Source organism: Protopterus annectens, chromosome 4.part0, assembly GCF_019279795.1.
Source record: "Protopterus annectens isolate FY-2018-M chromosome 4.part0, PAN1.0, whole genome shotgun sequence".
NCBI lineage: Eukaryota > Metazoa > Chordata > Ceratodontiformes > Protopteridae > Protopterus > Protopterus annectens.
The window spans coordinates 1,844,306,535-1,844,333,903 of record NC_056733.1 but is presented as its reverse complement, the minus strand read 5'-3'; the positions used below and the strand labels follow the sequence as shown (position 1 = coordinate 1,844,333,903).

General features: G+C 37.8%; 1 protein-coding gene across 1 annotated transcript in view; it reads right to left on the bottom strand.

The window, feature by feature from the left end:
• Positions 1–5,981: 5,981 nt before the first annotated feature.
• The window catches only part of GABRB2 (gamma-aminobutyric acid type A receptor subunit beta2), a 1,614,606-nt gene continuing 1,593,218 nt past the window's right edge, over positions 5,982–27,369 (bottom strand). The window contains exon 9 of the mRNA XM_044069527.1: positions 5,982–11,738. Coding sequence (XP_043925462.1) covers positions 11,385–11,738 — 354 coding nt within the window. The 3' untranslated portion in view covers positions 5,982–11,384. The remainder of the gene's footprint in view (positions 11,739–27,369) is intronic.

Below are 27,369 nucleotides of genomic sequence, written 5' to 3'. Positions count from 1 at the left end.
TGAACCTATGATGAGCGATTTGCACTGGCTATCTGGCACTGCAAGGACAGTTTTAAACATCTAGATTCCAACTTTTGAGGCTTCACTCATTCTGGATCTTGTCTGTTTCTAATTTGCTTCTGCTGCCATATACCCCAGTGCAATTGCTTAGATCATATATCAAATAGTTGCTAGATGTTCCTTTGTTCTACTAAAAGATTTTAGAAAGGCTTTCATTGCCTTAACAGATATTTTGAATACAGGCAAGTTGGTACAAGGATTTATTAAAAAAAAAGTAATTTTCTTTTTCTCTTTATTTATTTATTTTGTTGTTGATGTTGTTGTGTAAGAAAATAAAACAGTTTGGCCATGTATTCTATTTATTCTAATTGTAAAAACAAAAATGGAAAGCTGTTTTGATTTTATGTGCAGTACTTAGGGTTTTAATAACCTAAATAAAGAAATGGAAACGAAGATCATTTTACGATTCTGTAAGAGATATTGCAGTAACGTATATTAATAGTTTTCAGACTAATATAATTAATTGCTAAAATGGATGATATTAACTTATTTGATATAATTCTAGCATTAAACTTTATGGGCTTTATGAACATTTTGCATGTCATTATTTGTCAGTAATACTGGCATCAAAATTAAAGCAGTAAGAGGAATATTAAAATAATCTTATCAATTAATGGCATTACATACTTAAATCTTTAAATGTAAGTTCTGATTTTGAACACAACTTAATTCTGATATCAGCTTACTAAGTTGATATCAAAGGATGTGTTTCATGGAGCAGATGCAGCAATATACAGTAAACATATTATCTTGGTTGGTCTGCAAATCACAATCATTTCATTTATTTTGTTATAGTCAACACATGTTCACATGCTCAGCTTCATGCTAACACCGCCCCTGTATCTACACATTTTAAGCATGGAAATGGCTGACTCATTAAGCAGTGTGCACCCACCATCAAAGATCTGTGTTATCCAGATAAGTGGGCAGGGGCTGGGATAAAAATCTGTAGGTGGGTGGGTTAGGGGCACCATCGGAGCAACTCCAACTACAATGCCTCATAATGGGTGCATCCTTTGAAATGATCAGACTTACCAATGTTCAGAGAGGGTTATCTTATCCAGTAAAGCCAAAGTCGCCATAATGCAGCTATGTCTGCTCCCTCTGGTCCTACCTTACTAATCGGCATGTCATCAGTGACAGAAGGCCAGTGATGACCTTAGCTGATGGGTTGTCCAGTAGTGTTGGATTCACAGAGAAAGAAGGTGGCTTATAGGGGATCACACTGTTGCAGACTTGATGTCAATCTACTATGTAATAAGGAAAAAAGGTATTCTAAAAAAAATTGTTGATTTGCCTTTTATCACTACAACTTATTGCACAATGTTTTTTTAAGTTATACTCATTTTCTGATATTAGCAAAGATTGACAATAATACTGCTCAATAAAATCTTGTTTTTTGAAATGATACATAAATACCTAAGCATAAATGGAAATTTGATATCAGTGAAACATTTATTCTAGGTAACAAGTTTCCTTTCCTCAGAGGTTTGTACACACTGCAATGAGTTGTCTATCTTCCTCTCCGACAGGAGAGGCAAGTACACATTAGCTGCTCCTTGACATTGTTGCAGGTCTAACTGCTCCCATTCCTAGACTGCTAACTAAACTCAGTCATTTCATAATGTTTACTGACAACCAAGACTAGAGTATTTACAAGCTAGAATTATATTGACAATAATACTTGAGTTTAATCTGTGTGGTCTGCTATTAGCTGATTTTAACTGCATGCATTATATGTGAAAGATGGTGCTCCAATGATAACACCTATAATTGCACTGTAAGCAGGTTATTAATAAATGAAGAAACAGCTTACTGTTACTGATGAGGCTACTTATTTGAATGATAGCTCACTGCATTTTAGACATTACACTTATACTTCATAAACCCAAAGGACTTAATTCATAAACATTACCTTCAGGTATACATAAAGTGCACACCTCGTGGTAACTTTATTATATTAAGGGACAGCCCTACCCTGGTGCTGAAAAATGAAGATGTGCCACAGTGGCCTGTTTCTACAGCTGTGCAAGATGCTAACTAGCCATGTTCTTTTCCCTAGAACTGGCCGCAGTAAGGGATTTATGCAGCCACTCCTGGCTACTCACGGTAATGAAGACAATCAAAAGGCCATGTCTATCCATTGTTATAAAGGTAAATGCTGAAGAGTTTAACAATCAAAAGGCCATGTCTATCCATTGTTATAAAGGTAAATGCTGAAGAGTTTAATGGTCAGCTACTGCTAGGGTGTCAGTGTCAGCATGTGTTTGTGAGGGGCTGCATGTATGAGTATATTTGTCTTGGTCTTCCTGGGAAGTTGGAGTAGTGAGTTAGTGAGGGACTGCATTAGGTGAATGTGTGTGTGTGTGTGTGTGTGTGTGTGTGTGTGTGTGTGTGTGTGTGTGTGTAGGGGTGGAGTGGCTGTCAAATTTGCACCCTCCCTTAGGCTAATAAGCAAAGGCTGCAACATTGGGTGCAGGATGATGAGCACCAGGGAGCAACTCTCTGAAGATATGGTGGGGGCAGATAGCCAGCAGGGAGAACACTAAAGACATGGGTCAGGAAGAGTGATAGATATCAGAGATGACTCTTTACTGTAATTCCTTAACAGCACGTATGCAAGATATGATGGTGGTGACACACTACGCAGCAGGGATAACAGATCTTTCCTTAAGGGCACTTATACAAGACATGGGCAGGGGGAAAAGTAGCCGTAAGGAAGTACATTTTCATCTCATGTCCTAACAGCACTTAGATATAACATGAATCAAGGGGAACACAAGAAACCAGAAAGAAATCTTCATTACCTTACCTTAATGGTGCTTATATAAGACACAGTTGGGGGGGGGGGCATTAAATACCAGGGATATTCTATAGCAAGTCTGAAAGGCATTTTTGTTAAAAAAAATAAAATACAAAAATAAAAAAAAGTTGAGTGGGGAATCCCTAGATATCAGGGATACTTTAATTTGTGTGACATAAAGATGCTAAAAAATATTCCAACCCTAACCCCTTACAACTTTGACAAAGGGTGTTAGTCCTCTGCACCACCACCAGACACCAGGGATATAAATTATCAGATAAAAAAGACTGGAAGAAATTACAGGAGGGGGAAGGTTTCACTCTTGCCACAGAAACCATCAGCATTAACCCACTTCATTAACTGATACATTACTTCAAACAAATACCAAGAACAGTGACAAGATAGGGTCAGCAGATACCTTTTATTAAAATAATAAGGTTATTTGATGCATTAGTTCAGCAAGGATTTTTTTTTAATATGTAATGAGGATCTCAGGTATCATTCAATGTCTGTAACAGTTCATGAGTTACAAGGGAGAGAGACAGTGAATATAAGGCAGACCTCTGAATCTTGTAGTGCAACAAATTTAGAGAAAGCCAAATTTAATGGTAGGACAGATAGGACAGAGACATAGTCAGAGTCAGATATTTTTCCTACTAACTTGAAACAGCTTTTGCATTACTGTACATTTAGACAAGGTTATAAAGTGAGAAATTCTAATGTTTGACTGCAATCACCCATGATTTAGCAGTGCTGGAAAATGAATATACTGGGGACATTGTGACAACACAATGGCAGGTACAGTGTGTGTGTGTGTGTGTGTGTGTGTGTGTGTGTGTGTGTGTGTGTGTGTGTGTGTTCAAGTTTGATTTTATGTATTGTTAGTGGGAGAGTGAATAGGGAGGCACCTATGCTGACACTCTGCATTGGCTGTCACTGTTAAGTGCTGCAGAAAAGTACTGATTTGGGGAGTTAAGAGTGATTCAGAGATATGCAAATTAGCCAGTACTGAGGACTTTCCTCATTGCAACTAATTTGTCTCTGGGTACAACAGCTGCATCAAAGAATCAGAACAGAAAATTTTCAGTATGATTTTCAGTTGGGAAACATGTCATCTTTGTTATTGGGAGACTCTTATAAAACAAAATAAATTAATCTCTGACTCAAAGTAAAAATTAAATCATTTCTGACTAGATATATGTTCAAATGCTTAGAAACTGGGGAGGTGTTCTATTGAACTATTTGAAAAAATAGTACATCTTTATAGTTATTGTATATTACACTGCTGAGTACTGAAAACATACAAGACCTTTACCTTGCATACAAGTAATGTATTTGTTTGTATATTCTTCATTAGCTTACTTCACCTGGTCTCATTTTGGAAATATTTACTTTTCTTCAAACTTTTATGTACTTAAGAAGCATGTATGCAAAAAAAAAATCACTACAGAAGTACAGGAATCACATTATGTCATTTGTTTTACATTTTAAAAATTACCAAAAAAGGAATACACTAGTAATTACTCTATGACCAGTGAAGCATTAACATCTTAAAAAGATAACCTGTTTCTGAAACTACAGCACCTATAATAGGTTCACAGGAGGTTACTAAGCTATTGGCCTTATAGCCTTTGTAAGACTAGCCATGTTAATCCCAAGTATGCTTATTTGTTCTTTTTGGATTGTTCACAGAACAAATTTATGAACACAGCGAGTGTGTAATCAACACCAGCTGCCATGTCGATGAGGGACATGGATGCCACCCCAGGGGTGAATTTGCTTTCTCCCATCCAATTATCTAGGTTGTGTTTGAACAGAGCCAGTGAAGAGCTCTCTTTTATGTGAATAGGAGGTCAATTTCAGAGCAGCATCAGTCTCTGGGAGACATAGCTGTCTCTCCAGAGTGTCCTATTAATGTCACAAGCAAGGTTGAGAACACTAGAGTGAGTTACTCTTGTGCCATTTGACTTGTGGATGTGCATCATTTCTATTAGGGCAGGGTTGGAGATTACCCTATAGGCCAGGCACAAGTCATCTCTCAGCAGCCTATAAGATATAGAATAAAGGGACAGGGCTTTCAGTCTGTCCATGTAGATCAAGGATTGAAGTCCCTGCATTTTCTTAGTGAGAAACCTTTGAGGTCTCTCCAGCTACTGCAGTTGTCTAGTGAGCTATATGCAAAAGGGTGCACTTTACTCTATTAGTGGTATAATGAGGGTTAATTATAGTGGAGTTATAACATCCCTTGACCTGGCTGCTATGCCCTTGCTTATGAGTTGAGCAACACAGAAGGCTTTCCTTACCACTGTGGAAATGTGGTGGTTAAAATTCAGATTGCTATCAAACTGTGTTCCCAAGTCTAACACCTCTGGGTTGGAACTCAAGGGGCTGCTGTCAATATTGAAATTTGTAGGGAATTTTGTTTTGCCAAAGGTAGCAATAATGCTTTTTTTTTGCATTTAGTTTTACACCATGGCTTTGGCACCAATCATTTGTTTGTGTTAGTCCTTCTTGTAATATTTGGACATCGTTGGGAGACTCAGTGATTGCTCCAAGTTTGCAATCATTAGCCAACTTGGTGAGTCACAGGCCATCTATGTTTGGCCTGGTCATCTGAGAAATAGATGGCAAATAGTAATGGGCCCAGCACAGACCCCTGCTGTACTCCACTGGTGACAGATCTACTGATGGAGGTGAATAATGTTCAGTGATTCATACATATTTCCATAAATTATGATATTACCTTATAACTGAAATAAAAAAAAAATAACCCCAACAAATGGGTTAAAACAATAAAACTTGAATGTGCTTATCCCTGTTTGTGAAAACAATTATGTATGTTTTTCTCTGTATTTAAGAACCTGCTTGCATCATAATATATTAAATAAGAGGTTGTAGTTTTGTGTGTGCACATGTGTGTGTGTGTGTGTGTGTGTGTGTGTGTGTGTGTGTGTGTGTGTGTGTGTTTGTGTAAGGGGTGGGAATGTAAAAGAAAAAATTCAGAATGAAGAATGTGAATGACAAGAAAGAATTTAGCAAACATAGAATTAACAACATGCACAAGTAAAGTAGAGTACTCAACAACTCTAAAAGAAATGTTATACAATACCATCAGAAATAATTTTATGTATTTATTTATTAGTAATATTACTTATTAAAAGTGTTGATCCAACTTGAATGTTTCTATTGTTGGTTTTTCCTTAGTTTTAAATTAGACAAAGCAACATAAAAGGTGTTGTACTTACCACAGAATAAGAAATATTCTTGTTGTCTCTGTCTAAACATCTTATCTATCAACACTTATTGGAACCATCTTACTTTCCAAAAGGGATGTTTAAATTGCTCTTTTAGTTATTATAAATGTAACTGAAACTAATCATAAATGATATGAATGCATTTATGTTATCTGCTTAGCCTGAAGTAGTACTACACACATACATAATTATTTACATAATATTTTAGCATCTTCTCCTGTGCCATTAACATTGCATCAGCACTTGGCTTATCTTAAATTAGAAGTAAGAAGATAAAAATGTTAGGAAATTTGATGATATGTACATGATGCGTGTTTGTTCATTGTATGGCCATACCTCATTTATGTTTTTATATATATATATATATATGTATATTTTAATACTGCAGTAAATTTACCCCAGTGTACTCAACAAATAATACTATAAACAACATATTGCATTGTAGTTTTCTATACAGTTTGTTACAAGCCAAAGTAAAAGCAACATATGGTACATTAAAAATAAAATAAACGATTATCACCTCACAAAAAAATAATAAAATGACACAATCAGACGTGATGCATTCTTTAAACTAGAGGCACTAGCATGTGTTTGATAAACTTGCACTATGCATCTTCAAATTCTGGCAAAAACAGAATACATTTTTGGTATAGACACTGTCAATTAAAAATTCAGGCATTTTGTCATATGAGGAAAACAGAGAATCTGTTCATGTGTAATTGACACTTCAACAAAGGAGAATTTGACCAGCTGGAAGTCACCAAAGAGAGTAGTAAAAATATTTCCAATAAGCATGCAATAAGTAAAGAAAACCTCAAAATACAAATGTTTTACTTCCACTGAAGTGAAATACTAACTAAAATCCAGCACCATCCTATGTACAGCAGTAGACCATGACTGTTTTTTTTTTTTTTTTTTTTTATAAGTGGTAAGGATTTTGAACTGTATGCAGGAGAATCATTAAGGAAGATATAGCTATGTTCTAAACATTGCCAAATTAAGACAATGTGCCATAAGCTGCAATGGCTGCTGTATTAGCCCCATTAGGGGTCATGAAGATGTAAAACATGTTAATTTATTCAAGTTGTGGGTTCCTCAAATCATGGACTGCAGTGCCAATAGTCTGATAAAATGATAATCACACTCCTGAAAATCAGGAGTGGTGCATCTATTAATACTTTAGCATCCAGTGAAGTGGTATTCTCACAAACTATATCTGACACTGTTTATATTCACCTGCATGCTGACAACACTGTGGCAGAGTCTCTGTTTATCTCAATAAACAATTAGGTGTCATTTCTGAGAGCTCTTCGAGCAATGAAAAGAAATGGGATTGTTTCTGAAGAGCTGTTATAAGCAAGAAATCAACATATTAAGTGAACAAAGGAACTAATTTTAATTTTTATAAGTAAAAGCCCTTTCCCAAATTATAAACATTGTGCTTTTTTTCCAGAGTAAGTAACTTTTGTCTTTATCATAAAATACTATGAGTATGGATGTCGATGTGCTCTGCCATATGTTTATTACCTGTTACTCAGAACACCAATTTTCATAAGGTAAAGACAAAATGTTACCATTTATGTTTTGGGTTTGCAGGTCTGATCTTAACCAGCTACCTATTATCTAACATATAATTGTGGTTATGCTTCCTTGATTTAACTTTTTCTAATTACCCTGAAATAGAAAGAGAATACTCTGTATGCAAACACAATAATATGTTGCAAGAAATTTCACTTCAGTTCAAAATGCATATCATTTCTGCTAGCAATCATATACATACTATATATATATTTATATTTATATAAATACAATTTAAATGTAGCATTAAAACTGTGCCTTATTCATGGTCATAATTTGTTTACAAACGTTTCTCAGTGATTACAAAACATCTTAATTGCTGGCTGACTAGAACACTTTACATTAAAAAAGACATAACTTATGTATGCACATTAATCCTTTTCATACTTATGAGACGGAATCACACACCCCCCCCCCCATTATTTCTGTCCTGAAAGGAAAACATATATGTAGCTTTAAGAATAAATAATTTGTGAATATCTGTAATGGAATGGAAGATATGGGGGTTACATCTTGATTGGAAGATCTTATAATCATGGCTGAAATGCGTATATGTATCATTTTCTGCAACTGCTATTTTTTTTCTAAAATTGGATTCTTCCAGGAGATAGATAAAAAATTATGAATGCTACCCCTTAAATGACAAAATGAAATGAGGTTTGGAACAGACCATTTTGTCCTGGGACATTTTCAAGGTGGGGGGGTTAGTTAAAGTTGCAGGATTTGGGAGGATAGGGTTAATAGGAATGGATAAGGTTTAGGAGGAAGTGAGGTAGGGGTAGGGAGGGGCTTACAGGATGTTAGGCAAGTGTAACTGGATTAGGAGTCACAGTTTGGCATGAACTTGCTACCCGCCCTCCCTCCCTCCCTCTTTTATTAGTTGAGATGTGGTTATGTTTAGTTTGGACAGGGCAGAGAAGAGGGGCAGGCTTGCTCTCTTCTGTTCCCACTCTGGTGCTGGATGGTCAATTCAATAAGTTGGAAAAGGAAAGTGAGCAGTTACGCTGCTTGTCAAGTACATAAGTAAGCAGGGGAAGCTGCTTACTTGGTTGATGGTATAATACAATAAATGGTAATGAAAGCGAGCAGTTACACTGCTTGATAAGTACCAATAAATGGTAACAGAAGTGAACGGGTATGCTACTTCATAAGTAGGTGAGTGGAGGTATGGACGCTGCTCTAATCAGGATGAGCAGGTTTACGCTGTCCTGTCCTAAGATAATGTACATGGATGTTATTTCATCTGTATTATGTTTGGTTGAAATAAATGAATACTGAGTAACATTTATGCTTATGGAAATTTAATAAAGGTTGTCAAATGTCATTCGGTGTAATGTGTTTCTTGATGGGGACCAGGAAAAAAAGAATGTTATCTAGAATATAACTTATCAGAAGTAACTCTGTTTAAAATTAATGAGTAACTATTTTATGAAGTATATGATGGCTCATTACTTGACTGACATATAAAGTGAAAATATTTAAGAACCATCTGCTTACTCAATGTATTGAACAAATGTTATTTGAGGTCCCTATACCTTTTTTTGCCAAGCATTTCTGCAATTTAATAGCTGGCAAAATTCACAAATGATATCAAAACCTAAGATCAAACTTTACATTTTTGCATGTTTCTTTTTCATGTTAATGATTTTCTCACAGGGTTAGAATAAAGATCATAAATCAATTCTTCATGTACCATATCCAAGAGTGGTTAAGGATATAACTGAAAGGTATTCAAATGTATTGATATTAGTGTGACTATAATAGGGACATAGAAATGATACATATAAAGTAAAAAAGTCAGGGTTAACAACAGCCATTGCTGAAATCCAAACAAACTTAAATGCTCACTAGACAGCTGAACTTTTTCCTTTTAAAGATTTATAAAATGTTGAGGAGTGAATAATCCTATGTACCATTATCAGTTCTTGGGTGAAAGAAAAAAAGTGATATCACTTTTTTCATGAAAAGAAAACGTCTTTCCTGGTTCCTCATTAGTTGCATTAACTTTTTGTTTCATTTTTTTTCAGTTTAAAAAGAAATAATGATTCTCCAGGTACATTTCTAACGCTACATGTTACCCTTACAACTGCCATTTCAGAATGTTTCCAGCTTAGGTAGTAGGCACATCTATGTGCAGTAGCGACTGTCTACCTTAGAATAGAGGCACATTCATACAACTTCTACAATGTTTATGACTCTCAGAAAAAGGGCATCTCTGAATATCCCCTTAAAGGCTATCATGGCATTATTATAGTCACGAAGATACCTCCAAACGTTTTAATTGTATTGAAGATTACTCACATTATATCACATGCAATCATCATCATCTCCTTCAAAAAAGGTATTGACAGTCGGCCAGAAATGGTAATTTGCCCATGAACTAAAACAATGCCAATCAAATTGATAATGCATGCAAATTAAAGTACAAGAAATGGATTAATAAAAATGTGATGATATAAATGATGTGGTCTTTGAAACCTGAACAATACCATATAATTGTGTTCATGTTTATATACAGATAAAAAATCATAATGATTATGTGACAGAATACACTTACATAGATTGTACTATTATGGTTAACAAACAAATTTTAAAACATTGGAGTAAATACGATTTGCTAAAAATGTTAAAACATTTTAGAGTTGCATCTTTTATCTATGTTGCAAACATTAAGCACTGTAATTCCTCAGTGACACTGCAAGAGCATAAGGCATACTCAAACGTTTGCTAGAACAAACGCTGACTTTGTCTCAAAAAACGGTTAAGTGTGATACATGAAATGTGCAGAAAAACTGCTAACTCTCAACCCGCCAGTACTCTGTGGTGTAGAACTTCAATGACCAGTGTAAACATAGGAAAAGTTTTTGAACCCTGACATCTGTTCACCTGCTCCACAGTGCAACTTGAATTCTGCCTAACAGAGTCAGCATGTTATAATGTTTGCAATAAACTGCACAGTAATGATAACAGTTTGGACTAAAAGATTCAAGCTCCCGATTAAAAAAAAAAACACAGAGAGGATTCTTCATTCATTGTAGGTTGCTTGACAAAATGGGTAGGCCAAAGCTGATAAGAGTCATACAAATAAGAAACAAAATAGAGATAGGCGTTACCATCTGGAATAATTTTAAGAGGACCATATACTTATGGAAAATTGACAAGAACAACAATTTACAATAAAAATAAGGACACTTAAATGTGCTTTCTTCCTTTCCCTGATTAACAGGAAGATGCAGGGCATTCATTTCATTTTTCCCTCAGAAGAGTGATACCCCATATGAGACAATATGTCAATGGCTATTAGAGAACCCTGTAAGAAGTCTGAAAACAATGTATCGATGAATATGCATGTTTCAAATATTTGCTGAGATTCTTTCCAAATGCTGTAAGGATTTAAGTGAAATATTTGACAAGTAAGAAACTTAAAAGGCCATTACAGACCTACTTATAAATGCTATAAATTAAGTTACACATTACCCTGGCATTGTCTGGATTCTTTTTCCAACTATGTCATGTCATAAATGATACAAGAAAATATTTTGGAAAAAAAATGATATTAGCACAACTGTCTTAGCCAGCAAATAAGGTGTTCAAAAGACAATGATTTGTCCTGAATAAAATGAAGTCCATTTTTATGTTTCAAATCTGATCTCATGAATATAAAGTGCTTCCCATTTCTATGGCTTCAATTAGTTCACATAGTATAGCCAATACACTACATTGAAGAAAGAAAAAACAGTAGGAAAGATCATGCGTGACCATCGGTCAATAGCATTTACATCAGTCAAATCTGGTATTGTAATTTTCAACTGTGATGCACGCCTTCGTAGACGACCTTTCTTCTGTACCACTGGATGCTCCAGTGCATTACGTCCAAAGGTATGCCTTGTCAGACCTGCTTTCCTGTACTGGATGGATGATGTGTCATAACCCAGCATAGTACTTCTAGGGTCTCCAACTCCAAGACCCATAACAGCTTCTGAAGCCGCCATCTCATTCTTAATCTCAAGGGTGCTAAGCAAAATGTTTTCATGTGGATCAATCTGAAATTAAAACAAAAGCACTTTAAATATAAATTTGCTTCAGGTTACAGAAGCCCTGCTATTTTCCGATTAGCTAAAGATAAATAATTCTAAACAGGCAAACATCGTATTCCAATAGCTGAGAAATGGCCCTGTTACTTCAAATCCTTTCTCACACTGAATGACGCATTTAAAGATATCTGAAATAAATATCCATTATATGAGGTTAACATATAGAAGATATTCTGCCCTCTTTCATGCAATCAGAAGTGGAATGCAATGATATTTGAGTATAATAAAGTGACTTTGATATGACCCATGAATCAGTCTGATGTATGAATCGATATACACATTTCACACTAAAATGTGCAACTTGTAGAATCTTACACATGCACATGTTTGATGCTTAAGTAACAATCCATGACTGTGCAGGGATATATCAAAAGTTATCCACAGTTGGTGTGGTTTGATCATGAAGATGAGTGATTAAATAAAGCCAACTGTGTAAAAAATCTTATTATATATACAAACAGGAGTGAATTATTTCTTTTATACAATGACATTATTTAAGAAAAAAATTGCTTACGTTTCTTAAATAAAGTCTTTGCATAATGACACTTCAGTCTTCTTCCACATTGTCTTCTGTGGGCTGATGTACTCCGCATGCACATGGGACTTGCATTCCCACACTTGTACAGTACATCAGTGTAGCAGTGCAGTGCAGGAGAAGCAACAGAGAAAGGAGAATCTCCATTGCTTTTTTTTTAATGTTGAAAAAGTCAGGATTTTAAAAGGGATAATGGAGAAATACAATAAAAATAAGATATGTTTCTGTTTAGTAAGTTCTTCGTGTTTCACTGTTGCAGTCATTACATTTGAGTAATCTGCTTGCAGGTTGCCCTCAGTCGGGCTGATTAACAAAGTCTTGGGTCCTGCGTCGGTTGTTGTCCCTTCCTCCATGACAGCAGGTCATCAGGGGTATAAAACATGCAGCCGATGCCATTGCATCTGTCTTTCTTGCCATGCAGTGCCCGAAACAGAAGCAGTTTGCAAGTGCCCATCGGCTGACTCCTGAAATTTTCATTTTCGAGTTTCAGAATGGAAGTCTTCAACTAAAAGCTAAGTACCCCATTGGGGAAACTTTTTCTTGCTCCTTACCGATGTCAGTAAAAGTTAATAATTACATTACTTGTGGAAAGCAAATACCTCATAAAGATTTTCATTCATACTGTATTCCTTGCCTAGACCCTGACCACGATGTACCTTGCTTTCAGTTTTGTGCTTTATTTAATCAGTGCACTATCCATCGTCTGTATATTTTTGCCTCTAAATATTTCTGTTCACGGTTTAATTATCAAGAAATGTCATCGGTTAGCCATATGACTACTGGGATTCAGAAAAAATGCAAAGATAAAGACAGAGACAGGCCACCGAGGTCCAAAACTGCCGACGACGCTTCTCCTAAGCCAGTCACCACTCCGCAGGTATTCAGTGAGGTACTTTCGTAGCCCTGGATACCCGCTACTTCTGATTCGCAGGCCTCTACTGAGACCCATTCAGAGTCCGGTATGCCGTAAGATACTTCAACTATGGAACCCGTGGATGTCTCTACCTTGGATGGGTCCAGAGCTGCTGTGCAGGCACCGGCTTCTGAGGGTGTATTCAGGCCTACGGACTTGCATATTAAATCAATGCCTCCTTCATTTCTAAGGCCTAAATCTCGATCCATGTCTAAAAAACTGATGCCCAGGCCACATGCTCAGGCCTCTATGCCTAAAAAACAAATGATAAAAATGGCTGAAGATCTAATAACTCTAGTCAGGGGTAGCCAACCCCCCCCCCCCCTTCTAAGAGGCCTAGGGCTGGCTTGACTATGATCTTTCTGATAAGGATTCTGTTTTTACTGACTCTTCTAATGACCTGGATTTGTCCTTACCTACTTTATGAGGATTCTGATGCAGAGGACTCTATTCCCTCTGCTTCCCCTCCTGAGGATTTTTCTTTTGGGGAAACCTTACATACTCTAAGGGCGCATTTTCACTGGGAAAGCCAAGAATTTTCTGATTCAAAAAAGAGGCTTAGGGATTTCCTTCTCCTACCTCAGCATAAGCCTTTGGCTATTCCTCCTGTACTAGACATTGTTGATGATGCTTTCTTGGAATCCAGTTTGGACCCTGATTCCCAGCCTCCTGCTCCTATTAAACCTGACAGATACTACAGGGTCCCTGAGTCCCACAAGTTCCTTTTCAAAAATCCTATTGCAGATCCAGAGACTATTTCACAGGGGCCCAAGGTCATTAAGGCTTCTACTGCTAAAAATCCTACCCCTTCTGACAGAGACTCCAGGGCACTGGATAGATGGGATAAAAAGGTTTACACTTGGCAACCTTGGCCATTAGAGCTTTAAACTGCCAATTTCATATGTTAAAATATCAGCAACATGTTATTGGACTGCTTAAACAGAAAATGATGTTGATTCCTGACTGTGTGGAAAATAAAGACTTACAGGATGTAATGCATTCTGCTGAACAAGTTAGAAAACATACTTTGCAATTTGGTTTTGATTCTTTAGAGGCCTCTTGCAGGGCTGCTGTTACTGGATCTGTGCTTAGAAGGCATGCATGGCTTAAGGGGCAATCTTTGCCTGATCATGTTAAAGCTAAATAGTTGGATGCTCCTTTAAATCAGGACCACCTGTTTGGCAAGAAGGCTGAAGAAGTTCTTAAAAAGATGGAAGATAAAGCTAAATCTATGCAACCTGTTAAAGATTTTTTACAAGTTCAGCCTCCTAGATTTAGTAGGCACTGGCCCTCTAAGAATTGGTCCTTTCCAGCCCCTTCCAGGTCTTTTCAAGCCAAACCCAGACACAGCAAAAACCCCAGGTTTCAGTCCCAGGGGACTTAAGCAGTGGGGGGCCTCCACTTCCAAGTCTGGGAATAATAAGAACCCCCCATGGTAAACTGTCACAATGACTTCCTTTTAAAATTTCCAAGCACTTATCTTCTGACTGCCCCTTTGGGGGGAAGATTGCTCTTCATGCAAAGAACTGGGAACTCATTACTCAGGACAAATGGGTTTAAATATAGTGCTAGGCAAAGATGTCTGGTTGGCAACACTAGATTTAAAAGAAGCATACCTGCACATCCCAATCAGGGAATCTTGCAGAAGATACATACACTTGAAAGCAGGCTAAACCCACTATCAGTTCTCTGCACTGCCCTTTGGCTTATCTACTGCACCCAGGGTATTCACAAAGTGCCTAGCTCCAGTTGTTGCATTTTGCAGGCAAAGAAGTATTCAAATATACCCATACCTGGACGATTGTCTAATTCAGGCAGAAAGCCAGAACATACTTTTAAATCATCTGGCCTTTGTAAAAAGGGTTCTAACTTGTCTGGGGTACACCATAAATGAAAAGAAATCCCAACTGGTACCCTGTCAACAAATTACATTCCTGGGAGCAAGCTTGAATACAACTTCCCAGATGGCTTACCTCACACCAGAAAAGCAAATTCATTTGACAACCTACTTCAAACAAGTGGCCACAAAAACCCTGCTATCTGCAAGACAAATACTGCAAGCCTTGGGGTTCATAGCCTCCTGCATTCTTCTAATTCCATATGCAAGACTGCATATGAAGAAACTACAGTGGTATCTAAAAACCCTATGGAGTCAATATTCTCACAGCCTAGAAACAATGATTCCTACCATACCTTGCCTTCGCCTAGAGTTCCTTTGGTGGGCAGAGGCCTGCCACCAAAACAAGGGACTACCTTTCACACCACCCCCTGCTTCCCAAACTCTAAAAACAGATGCATCAGACTATACACTGGGGGCTCACCTGGCAGGGAAGTGCATTCAGGGCAAATGGAACCCAAGTCAAATGCACCTGCATATCAATCAAAAAGAAATGTTAGCTGTACAGAATGCTGTGACAGCCTTCAAGGACTACATTCTTCCAGGACAACTAATGGTAAAGACGGATAACACCACGGTTATGTGGTACATAAACAAGCAGGGGGGTATACATTATTACCCCTCTGCAGACTAGCCATGGCATTGTGGAGCACAGCCTTGAGCTACCTTCCTGCCAGGAAAATTAAATACACTGGCAGACGGACTAAGCAGAAACCTCATGGACCCACACGAGTGGAAACTGGAACCAAGGATTTTCAGCATGTTGACAAGTGAATGAGGGAGCCCAAATATAGACCTGTTTGCCTCTCACCAGATCTACCAATTGGACAAATTTTGCACAAGGACTCACCACAAACAAGCCTGGAAAGTGGATGCTCTGTCCTTCAGCTGGAAATACCAATCAGTCTATGCCTTCCCCCTGCTGCCTCTGCTCTCCAAAGTACTACTAAAAGTCAAACAGGACAAACCAAGGATGATTTTGATTACTCCAGACTGGCCGCACCAACACTGGTACCCCCTCCTGTGCATTGTGTCATGGTTATCTCCATGGCACCTGCCTCAGACTCCTTCCCTGCTGTCTCAGCAGGAGAACCAGATTCTGCACCCTCAGCTTTCAACACTGAACCTTGCAGCCTGGCTAATTACTTAAACTCTCTCTTACCATCCCTCAGCAAACCTGTGATGGATGTCATCTTAGAAGCACGGATGCCTAGTACTAAAAAATGTTATGCTGAAAAATGGAAAAGATTCTGTGCCTGGAACCAATCTCAAAGGAAGAGCACAGCAGCGCCCAGTTTACCTCAGATTTTACAGTACTTAACTGAGATGCTTCACAAGGCCCTGTCTTTTTCACCCATTAAAATCCATGCATCAGCCATTTCAGCTCATTATAACACAGAACCTCCCCTCTTCTCTCATCCACTGCTCAAGCAGTTCCTCAGAGGGGCCAAAAATTGGAGACCACCCAGAAGAGCTCCAACCCCAGCTTGGGACCTTAACTTTGTATTGGAGAAACTCACTCTACCTCCTTTCGAGCCAGCTGCTACTGCAGACTTAAAATTTCTTTCTTGGAAAACAGCTTTCCTTTTAGCAATCACTTCAGCTAGAAGGGTATCTGAATTACAGGCTCATATGGTAGTGGAGCCTTTCATCATCTTTCATGCGAACAGGGTGTCACTCAGAACCAATCCATCCTTCATGCCCAAGGTGATATCCAGTGTGGCTCTTAAATAGTCCATTCATTTGCCAACCTTATTTCCTAAGCCACATACTTGACAGGACTAAACCTCAAAGAAAATCTGAACAACTGCTGGTAGCACTTGCTGCAGGGGCAGAGGGGAAGGCTATTTCAAAAAAAAAACATTTCTAAATGGATAAGCCATTGCATTCATTTCTGCTATAAGCACCATGGAAAACCTATCACCCAGGGGATCAGAACTCACTCCACCAGGGCTGCATCTACTTCTACAGCCTTTCTCAGAGGCATTCCTACCAGGGACATCCTAGAAGCTGCTACCTGGAGTTCTGTACATACTTTCACCGAGCATTATCATTTGCCAATTTCCTCTAAATCCAGAGCTGGCTTTGCCACTGCAGTCTTGCAGGGCCTTAGAGCTGGCCCTAATGCTATCTGAACTACTCCTCCCAACCATAGCTTTGGGAATCTACCCAAATGTAATGACTGCAACAGTGAAACAGAAAGAACATAGTACAGTTGTGTACACTTACCATAAATGTAGATGTTTGAGTGTATTCACTGTTGCAGTCCTGGTTACTCTCCCTCCTGCCCCTTAACTTCTTTTGGCTATACCTCTGCTTTCCTTTACTATGCTTAAAAGCCTTTTTGGTGTATTTGCTTTTTTGTTGGAGGTATATCTTTGTGTTTTTATGTTTAATTGCTTCCCATTAGGGGGCACCTGACATCTGGGGCATGAAAAACTGATGTAATGGCATTGGCTGCATGTTTTATACCCTTGACGACCTGGCGTCATGGAAGAAGGGAAAGCAACCGATGCAGGACCCAAGACTTTGTTAATCAGGCCGACTGAGGCAACCTGCAAGCAGATTACCCAAATAGAATGACTGCAACAGTGAATATACTCGAACATCTACAATTATGGTAAGTGTACACAACTGTACTTTTTGCAGACCAAACCTAATTTTTCTTGTATTTTGCTATCCACCAGCATATGCTTGTAGAACATTTTTCTGCTCAATGGTACTTCTGTGTACAGACATTTTTCCTGTTGGCACATGTTCTATTTACAAAGGGCGTGGCTGTTGGGCTGCGTTTGCTCATTTCTGAATAACAATGATGAATGAAAAGACTTTATTCAGCAATGTAGAATAAGCTTTTGTGCTATTACCTTGCTCTTTGTCAAGTATTTCTTTTTTTTTTTTCTGTTTTTTTATAAGATATGCAATATTTGGTTGACTTAGTCTGGATTTATCAACAGTTGCTGGAATTTTTGACATAATAATATATGTAGAAAGGGCTCAAAGGCAAATGTAATAGATGTGCTAAGAAGCCATCTACCCTACAAATCTGCATAAATAAATGTGTATTCTCTTTGTAATAATTATTATTTATGTAAATAATCAAACACTTAAAAGATTCAATGATTAATGTTTAACCCATCTCTGTATTTGTTTAGGTCCTGTCTTCCCTAATGACACTGGAAATGCATTATATGACACTCCTGCAGATAATAATTCATGTGGAATAACATGGAACACAACTCTGCAGTCAGAAAACTGGATATGTATAGGATATATTCAAAAGGAAAAGCATTATATTTATAATTAGCAATTGCAAAGAAAGGGGCAATTTCTGGATTCATAAATAATTATCACATTATTCAGAGTAAAATTGATTGTATAGCAGCAATGCACACAGTGAGGGTGATCCAGAGTCAAAACATTATTGTTAGTAAGTATATAATGACATGAAAATGAGGACTGGCATGCAACTGAGCCAAATGTGTATGCAAATGATAAAATACAAAATGGTAGATTGACTCACAAATGTATAAAACAGACGTGCTACACCATGATGTGTCCCCGTTTCTTCCACTGAGAATCATTGTGTACATTAGAGCAACAATATTCATAGTAACAGCTGTGGCGGTAGCAGTTATAGCACTGCAAAATATTTTAATAGCTATCCTTGAAGTAAATGCTCACAATGTTGTAGATTACAGACATCCAAGCCAATGAAAGGAGGTCAAACAGCACATGACAAGCTCAACCAGCTGCCTCAACAATTTGTTTGCAGATAAGGAGACTGAAAGTAGCCTTGTAGAGCTGTGCTGCTTTCAAATGGGCAATTTTGGGCAAAACATTTCAGGTAGGAATAGTTGAAGTGTTTTATCTAAATCTCAGGGTGCATGGTGGTAGGATGAGTCAAAGTCTGCCAAGGTGCAGACTATTCAAGCATCGTCTAAACCTGTCAACAAGGATGCAAACCCAAATAGCTTTCTAAGATAAAGTATTTAGTAGTGTATCAGAAAGAGCTCGCTCTTGTAGATGTGTCCAACCTGCGGCCCGCGGGCCGCATGCGGCCCTCAGAGCTCTTCCATGCAGCCCTCAACCTCTAACTGCAACATCGATGCACGCATGCCCCAAAACACTTTTTTTTGTTTTGTGTTTTTCGCTCCCATGACCTGTAATGCTAATGTTGTCGTGTGCATGCGCCAAAGCACCCTTCTAGTTTTGTTTTTGAGCCAAAAAAGGGTCCGTGTGTTTACTCCATTATTTTGCACCGAACAATAAGTGTGTGTTTGTGTGTGTGTGTGTGTGTGTGTGTGTGTGTGTGTGTGTGTGTGTGTGTGTGTGTGTGTGTGTGTGTGTGTGTGTGTGTGTGTGTGTGTGTGTGTGTGTGTGTTCTTGCTGAAGAGGGACTCATGTATGGATTTGCCGCTGTTGCCTTTGAAAAAGACAGCAATTACCTGTGTTAATAGATAAGTACGGCGTGAGTGAGTGCATGCATGAAAGCAGAATTGTGTGCGTGAAAGTAGAAGAAGAGTGTGTGTGTGTATGTGTGTATATGTGTGCATGACAGAGAGAGATGCATGCACAAAGGGGCTAACAATGATCAGTCTACCTACTGAACACAAACAAGTTAGCTCACAAATACATCATACATTAAGAGTACACTTTCATTAAATTGCGGCTTTCCTGACAGGGAGAGTGTTGTATTGAACATGAACTCATACCTCTTAACTGTATGGATTTTCAAAGAATGTCTGGATTTTTGCCTCATCTTCCAATTTGTGTCTTTTGCTTAGGAAATAAAAGTAGTCATCCAAGGTAATGCAGTTCCAGGGAGTAAGAATGAGACAGCAGCCTAGGGTAATGGATCAGTAGTGGACTGACTATGTGGGTCTGTAGTATATAAAATTGTATTGATTTTTCAGACAAACAAAAAAGCACCTAGTACTGTTTTTCCATTGGTACTGCGATGGTGGTGCTGCGGTAGCGTTATCGCCTCACAGACATTGCCCGTTCGATTCTCAGTTAGACCGTCTACTGTGTGACGACATGCGTGAATGGGCGTTCCTTCATTGAAGGTTGTACGTTAGGCCCAGCAAGCCAGCACGTAAAACTCTACTGCCAATCATTAGCGGACCGGAGTTCCGCTGTGGCGACCCCTAACCGGGAAAAGCCGAAAGACACACACACACACACACACAGTGTTTTTTCATTGGTGGGTTCTAAGCAGTGGCAGATTGAACAACAGTAAGCATAGATTTGGCGGATCATTAATACTGGCAAATCAAGTTGGCACAATGTCATTTTTTAAATGTTGGGGATTTTAGTGTGTATGTGTGTGCTTATGAGTTGGGAGTGCTGCAACAGTAGATGATTATTAAAGACAGAGACTTACGGACTGTGGAGAATATGTTTCTTTCTTTCAAAACCTAATACTTGGGTACACATGCCAGAAGTAGATTTTTTAAGACATAGCTTCTTGCCATTTACAGTGGATGGATATTTACTTTTAATGGACAATGTATTAGCGTGGACCTGTGGGGTTCTGAAGGATGCCAAGTCTACCACTGCCAATGTCTTGTAAAGTGACCTGGAAATGGATATTGGGATGTTACTGAAAAAATATAGTAAGTGGGCTTAGAAATATAGTTTAATTAAACAAAGTGTACTTTCAGTTTACAGGCCATCATTTAATTTCTTTCAGGTAGTCCAGATACTGGTAGATTGTACACCATTAGACTTAATTAGGGAGAGCTGTCATTCTCGGGAAACAAGCAGCCCTAGTTTCAGTGAAAGCTCTTTGGTTGCTTGCAGGTAGGAAGTTGCAGGATGTTGATGCAATGTGTTTTATTTATTATTTTTAATGCGTTTGTCATTTCAAAGCATGGTTTTCTTTGATGCAAAAGAAGGCAGGACTGAATGAGCCACATAATGTTTAAGTGACAATAATGGGATAGAAAGATTATAAGTGATGTATAATGTTTGCAGCTACAGTTGTTTCAATGGTGTCTGTGACGCATAACTATTTTTGGGCCTGTGTCCCACTTTTATTTTTCGCTTTGTCCTGATTTCTTGCTCTAAGGTTGAGAGGTATGGTTCCATACTAAATCAGAAGTTGTATTTACCTTGGAAGACTTTTCGGCATAATTATGAAAAACAGAGCCTTTTTAATATCTCTGCTTATTTCCAATATAAACTGCCATATAACCTTGCAAATAACCTTCTTATTAAGCTACTTTACTTCTTTTGGAATTGACAGGTATGATACATCTGTTCAGACATAAGCATAGAGTGCTAATGTGACTTTGATTTCTTGCAGCAGTCTGTGGTTTACATAATCACAATAACTTTTCTGTGTTTCTGGGTTTGTAATCAGTTTAACAGTTTTAAAGATGTTTTCCAAAAATAAATAAATATATAATAAATAAATAATCCTCTCGAGACTTTGAACTATTGACAAAGTCTGGGAATTTGTTTTTTTCAAAAGCGAAGGTCAGCATTACAGCTCAGTAAACTGTCAGTCTGTGAGTAACTTCTGCACAAATTAAAATGTCTGAATGTCAAATGGCTTTAGATTGGAGGGAAGTTTATTTTTATTTATTTTATTTTATTTTACATTTGTTTACCGGGAAAGTCCGGCTGGACACAGGTCCATTTTCAGCGGAGGCCTGGGGAGAAAAGCTCCAAAAATAACACAAAACAATATAATACAATACATGAGAGAGAGTGAGACAGCAAATTATGGATGTAGTACTCGTACAATATGGCAGAAATTACATCTCGTAACAGTGAGAATCATTGAGGTACAGAATAAACTTAAAAACATTTTTTTTTACAGTTATAATTACAGCAAGGCAAATATCAATGAGTTAAGTTTTTAGGAAAAAGCTGTTTGTACATAGCTGAAGCTCTGAAACAATCTTTTGGTATGGATTAACCTGGGGATTGACACAAGTTATATGTTTACACCAGTATGTAGAATTATAGTTTATGGTTTTCTTATTGATTTACTTTTTGCCGAGCAGTTGTTTGTTGATTTATTGATGGTCCTTTTGGTGGTTGGAAATTACATGGATGAATCCATCTCTATTATGATTTTTTTTTTCAGATATTTTAACTTCCAGACAATTTCATTCAGTGAGTTGGTGTCATGTGATTACTGAGTTTGCCTACTTTAAAAGTAGGGGCTTTTGTGTGTGTGTGTGTGTGTGTGTGTGTGTGTGTGTGTGTGTGTGTGTGTGTGTGTGTAAGAGAGAGAGAGAGATTTAATATGTATACTGAATATAATTTTGCAAATAGAATACTTAGTTAAACATGCCCCTTTTCTTGGGCAACTAGACTTGAGTAACCAATATTAGATCTTAGCCATCCAGCTGGGAAAGGTTAGTATGTGGATTTTCCATCTGGTTTGATGAAGGCTATGCTACTTACCCAAGGACTACATTTATGGCTATGCATCCAGCCATCGTGTTGCTGAACTATATTGTTTGATAATGAGAGGAGCTTTTTACAGAAGTTGAAAGTTTTTGTGTCAAGAACCTGTCCATAAAAAGTGGCTTGTTTATATTGCAGTGAAGACTGTGGTCTTTGTAGTGAGTGTTTTAAGTATAACCAGTATTTCTAAGGTAGAGGACGTATCTTAAGGCAGGATCTTTCTTAGCCTGGAAAGCAAGCCAATGATGAAATTTATAGGGCCAGTGAGAGACAGAGGAAAGCAAAAAGCTTTTTAGTCTGTTTGGATAAGTAAGTGAACTTAGTCCTTTGACACTTTTTGTCAGAAATGGTTGTAGTCTTTATTTTGGCAGGGTGTTTTGCTGAGGCACATGCCAAAAGGGGCATTGCACTCAATAATGGCTCTTGTAAAGGAAGAATACAGGGATGTTATGACCTCCTTGTCCCTGGATGAGATACCCTTACTAATGAATTGGGCCATGTAAAAAGCTTTACTTACAACGGAGACAACGTGGTGGTCAAAAGTCAGGTTTCTATCAACCTGGGTGCCAAAGTACCATATGACTTATTGCGTGCTTACAACATTGTTATTAATGTGATAATTTGTGGGGACATCACTCTCCTCAAAGGGGATGATGATGCATTTTTTGGCATTTAGCTTGAGGCCATGTTTCTGGCACCAGTTATTTGTTTGGGTGAGACCCTCTTGTAGCTTATTCAGAATTGTTTTATTAAGTCAGTAATGTGAATTCTTTACTTTATTGCAAATTTGTTGGGTTATTTTTGTGGATTATAGTACTGTAGGACTGCTGATGTTGACATTTTACATAGCTGGACTGCTGGAACGGTTTTCCCAGTGAGAAATGCTAGTGCTGTAGTGAATATCTGTTTATTGTAAATATATATGTATATATATCTATATATATCTATATATCTATATATATATATATATATATATATATATATATATATTAACTAAGATGTTAGAGTTAACTGTTAGATTAGAGAATTAGAATTAGAATGATAATTAGAATTTTAAGGCAAATATTAGGCATTTATTACATTTATTCATTGTTCAAATGCACCTACAGTACAGCCAGGAGGTCGACTGTGGTCTTCCAGAGCAACAAAAGAGTTAACTATATGATATATTTTATATGCGGCCCCAAGACCATTTCTGTTCACTCAATGCGGCCCCAGCAAGCCAAAAGGTTGGACACCCCTGTTAAAAGCATCAGATTTTGAGGGTGTCTCAAGCAAGCTTGCCTGACATCCAGATGGGGAAGAAAATTTGATGTTTGAAAATAAATATGCTCACTGCTTTTTTTTTAATCAGAATATAATAGATATGTGAACTACACACTTGAGACTTGAAAAATCTGCTTCAATTAAACTAACATGAAAGTGGATATTTGTAAAATGTATTTTCCCCATTGGCATGAAAAGATATGTGAACGTGTGACCTCTTTCTGTGAAACGCAAAGTAATGTATGTGGAGTGTCTAAAGGAAGATTGTATATGCATTCTGCTTTCAAACACAGTAGTTAGACATAGGATGTAGGCTGTGCAGCACATATGTAAACCAGACGCTCTAATGGTTCTCCTGTTTGGTTACAGGATCTGTGTCTATTCCTAGGGTATAAAGGAAAAGGCTGTAAAGGAACAATTAGAAAATTCTGTTTAGGAGACAGCCAGTGTAGAAATGGAAAACATACCCTGTTTAAATGCATCTGTTGTTTCTAAATGAAAAAGATATAAGTTTGAAAAAAAGAGAGGGTCAGAGTTCAAAGACCAGCCTGCACCATGTGATTGGTGAGTTCTTAGTGCAGTTATATTTATGTCTGTATATTCTGGATATTTAGCTGTTGTAGCTTAGGCTTCAGTAATTCTTTAAGTTTAGAACAAGGAGACAAGTTTAGCCATAAGAGTTTATGCTTGATGACAGTTATGAGGTTCTGGTTACTAGATCTTAAGGCTCTAGAGGGAATGTGGGGCCTTTTTAGATGCTGAAGTGCTGGGGTTATGTCAGGAAAGTAGTAGAGTTTGTGTGCTATAGCAGTTGATTGAGTAGGAGTATATGAGGCAACTCAAGCCAGTTGAGCTGCTTAAGGGATAGACAGTGATGGGACCTATATGAGTCTTCAGTTGCAAACTTGGCAATCTTGTTATAGCAAGAGTCCATTTTATTTAGATTGGTTTGGCAGAGATTAGTCAAGATGGGATAGGCATACAGGAGGATGGCTAAAAGATGGGTCCTTGCAATGGTAACTTTAGTATATTTAGTGATAGAGTGTTTTCTTCCGGTAGAGGAGTCCAAGTTTTTTGTTAAATTTCCTGATGGTTTGTGCTATGTGTATGTTAAATTTCAGGTTATTGTCTATTTCTACGCGTAGCAGTTTGCTGTGTGTGGTCGGGCCGATTTAAATGTTATCTTTGGAGTTGATGGTGAAATTATTATTGGGGGGGGGTTGGGGGTGATCTGCCTGGGCCAAAATGAATTTGTGTTTTTTTTTTGGGATTAAGAAGAAGTTTGATGTTAGTGAACCAAGTTTCGGCTAGGGTGAAGTTATTTAGGGTTAGGGTTTGCAGTTCATTTAAGGTGGGGGTTGCACATATAAGGATGGTATCATCTGCGTATTGTACTACTGAGGCAGAGGATGCGGATGACGATATCTAGTTAGTAAATAGAGAGAACAGAAATGGGCCAATAATGGACACTTTATGGACTCCTGTGGTTACTGGTAACAGGGTGGAGAGTTGGTCTTGCCAGAGAACTGCTTGCTGACAGCCTGATAAGTAGCTGTTAAATCATGACATAGAAGAGGGACTTGTATTTACGGTGTATAGAGTTTCAAGAAGCATACAGTGGTTTACCATATCAAAGGCTTTTGATAAATCTAAGAATATGGAAGACACAAATAGACCCTTGTTTTTATGGTGGTTAACTATGTTGGTGAATGATAGTAGTGCTGTGGTGGTACTGTGGGAAGGTCTAAAGTCATGCTGAGATTTGGAGAAAAGGTTGTTATTTTGGAGGTACTGCATTACTTGAGTATGAACAACTCTTTCTAACATTTTGGACAAAGGTGATAGAATTGCTATTGGACACTGGCATATTGCAATAATCTCAGTGGACCATTTGCAGTCACAGTCCAGGTGATGAGAATCATACAATAAATTAAAAATCATCCTTATAGATACAAAGATTTCTAAAAAAAAAATACATATTTACAGCTGCAAGAATGTGCTGCAACATTTAGCTTAAAAAGCAGTTTCTTATTTCTCTGCATATTTAACTTTTAACTGCACTCCTCAACTCATTCTTTCCTATGCATTTTCATATAGTCCCTGGCAGATCATCACTTTACTTATTTAATAATTAAAAAGAGGGTATTTATTTTAAAATTGGGACAAGCTATTGGCATCCACCTCTAATTAATGAGACAATTCTGCTATACCCTATCATTTGTGTTCTTAATTATTTAGCTTATTAACAAAATTTTAAGTGGGAGATCTCCCAGCTTGCATTTACTGTCTTGGGCCATGACAGACGTTTACAGTGTTGTATAATATGTTCAGCCTTCTCTAGAACTGTGTGTGTGTGTGTGTGTGTGTGTGTGTGTGTGTGTGTGTGTGTGTGTGTGTGTGTGTGTGTGTGTGGGTGAGAGTGTGTGTGTTGTGTGTGTGTATTAGTGTGCACCCAGGGGGATGATATAACATACAGTTACTGTGGACAAGTGAACATTGGCAGGCAGAGAAACCTAAAGAAAGAAGTATTGAGACAAAAGACTCTGCTAGGAGTTGTGTTCTGTTTCAGTAATATTCTTGGTTGATTATGGTGTAGGTCCACACCCAGGATGGATGTAGATATTTTCTGCACCCTCTTATAGCCAAGCTGCACCTAGTAAATTGCATATTGATTCATATTTGTGCACCTTATTTCACTTTAATCTGTTTGGTACCATAGTGTGACTCAAGACCACATCTCTGTGGCCATCACATTAAAGATTTTAAATTACAGATAATTTAATGCTGTGCAGTGGAGTACATTTAACAACCATAGCTCCTGTTCACTGGCTCTTTTTATAGATATATAGATAGAAGATACAGAGATAGATAGATAGATAGATAGACAGACAGACAGATAGATGATAGACAAACAGATAGATAGATAGACAGACAGACAGAAAGATAGAGATATGTGTGTGTGTGTTTGTATGAATCAATATATACTACAATCTACCTAATGAATAGAGCAAGAAAGTCTAGCATCTGAAAAAAGAGATGGGTTGGTACAATGGTTAAGGTGCTTACCTCATTGAAACAAGGTACATTGTTTGATTCTCACCTTTGGACAATATTCAGTTATTAGATACACCTGAAATAGTCTGCAAACTGATTTCTAAAACCAAGCATGTCTAACAATCGGAACATCCACAGAAGTTCCACACTAGAAGAATACAGGGCATAAGCACCATGTCCTATCTGGACCACTTCAAGGCTCTATCCCTATATTCTTCTCCTACAGACTGTTGAGGGGATATCTATGCCTAGCATACAGGGCATCGTCAGAGCCCACTCTGATGGACCTCCAGCGTATCCACAAACAAACTGCATCAGGATTACCCATTCTAAAGACTTAAACCTTGCCTGTGATATAAATAGTACCTGCTGGAGATACATGTATGTATCCCAGACACTACCCTATCTCTGGAATACGCTCTCTGTCAATGTGAAGCAGAGGTACTCACTAACTGAATTCAAGTGTAATTGTACAATTGGATGGAGAACA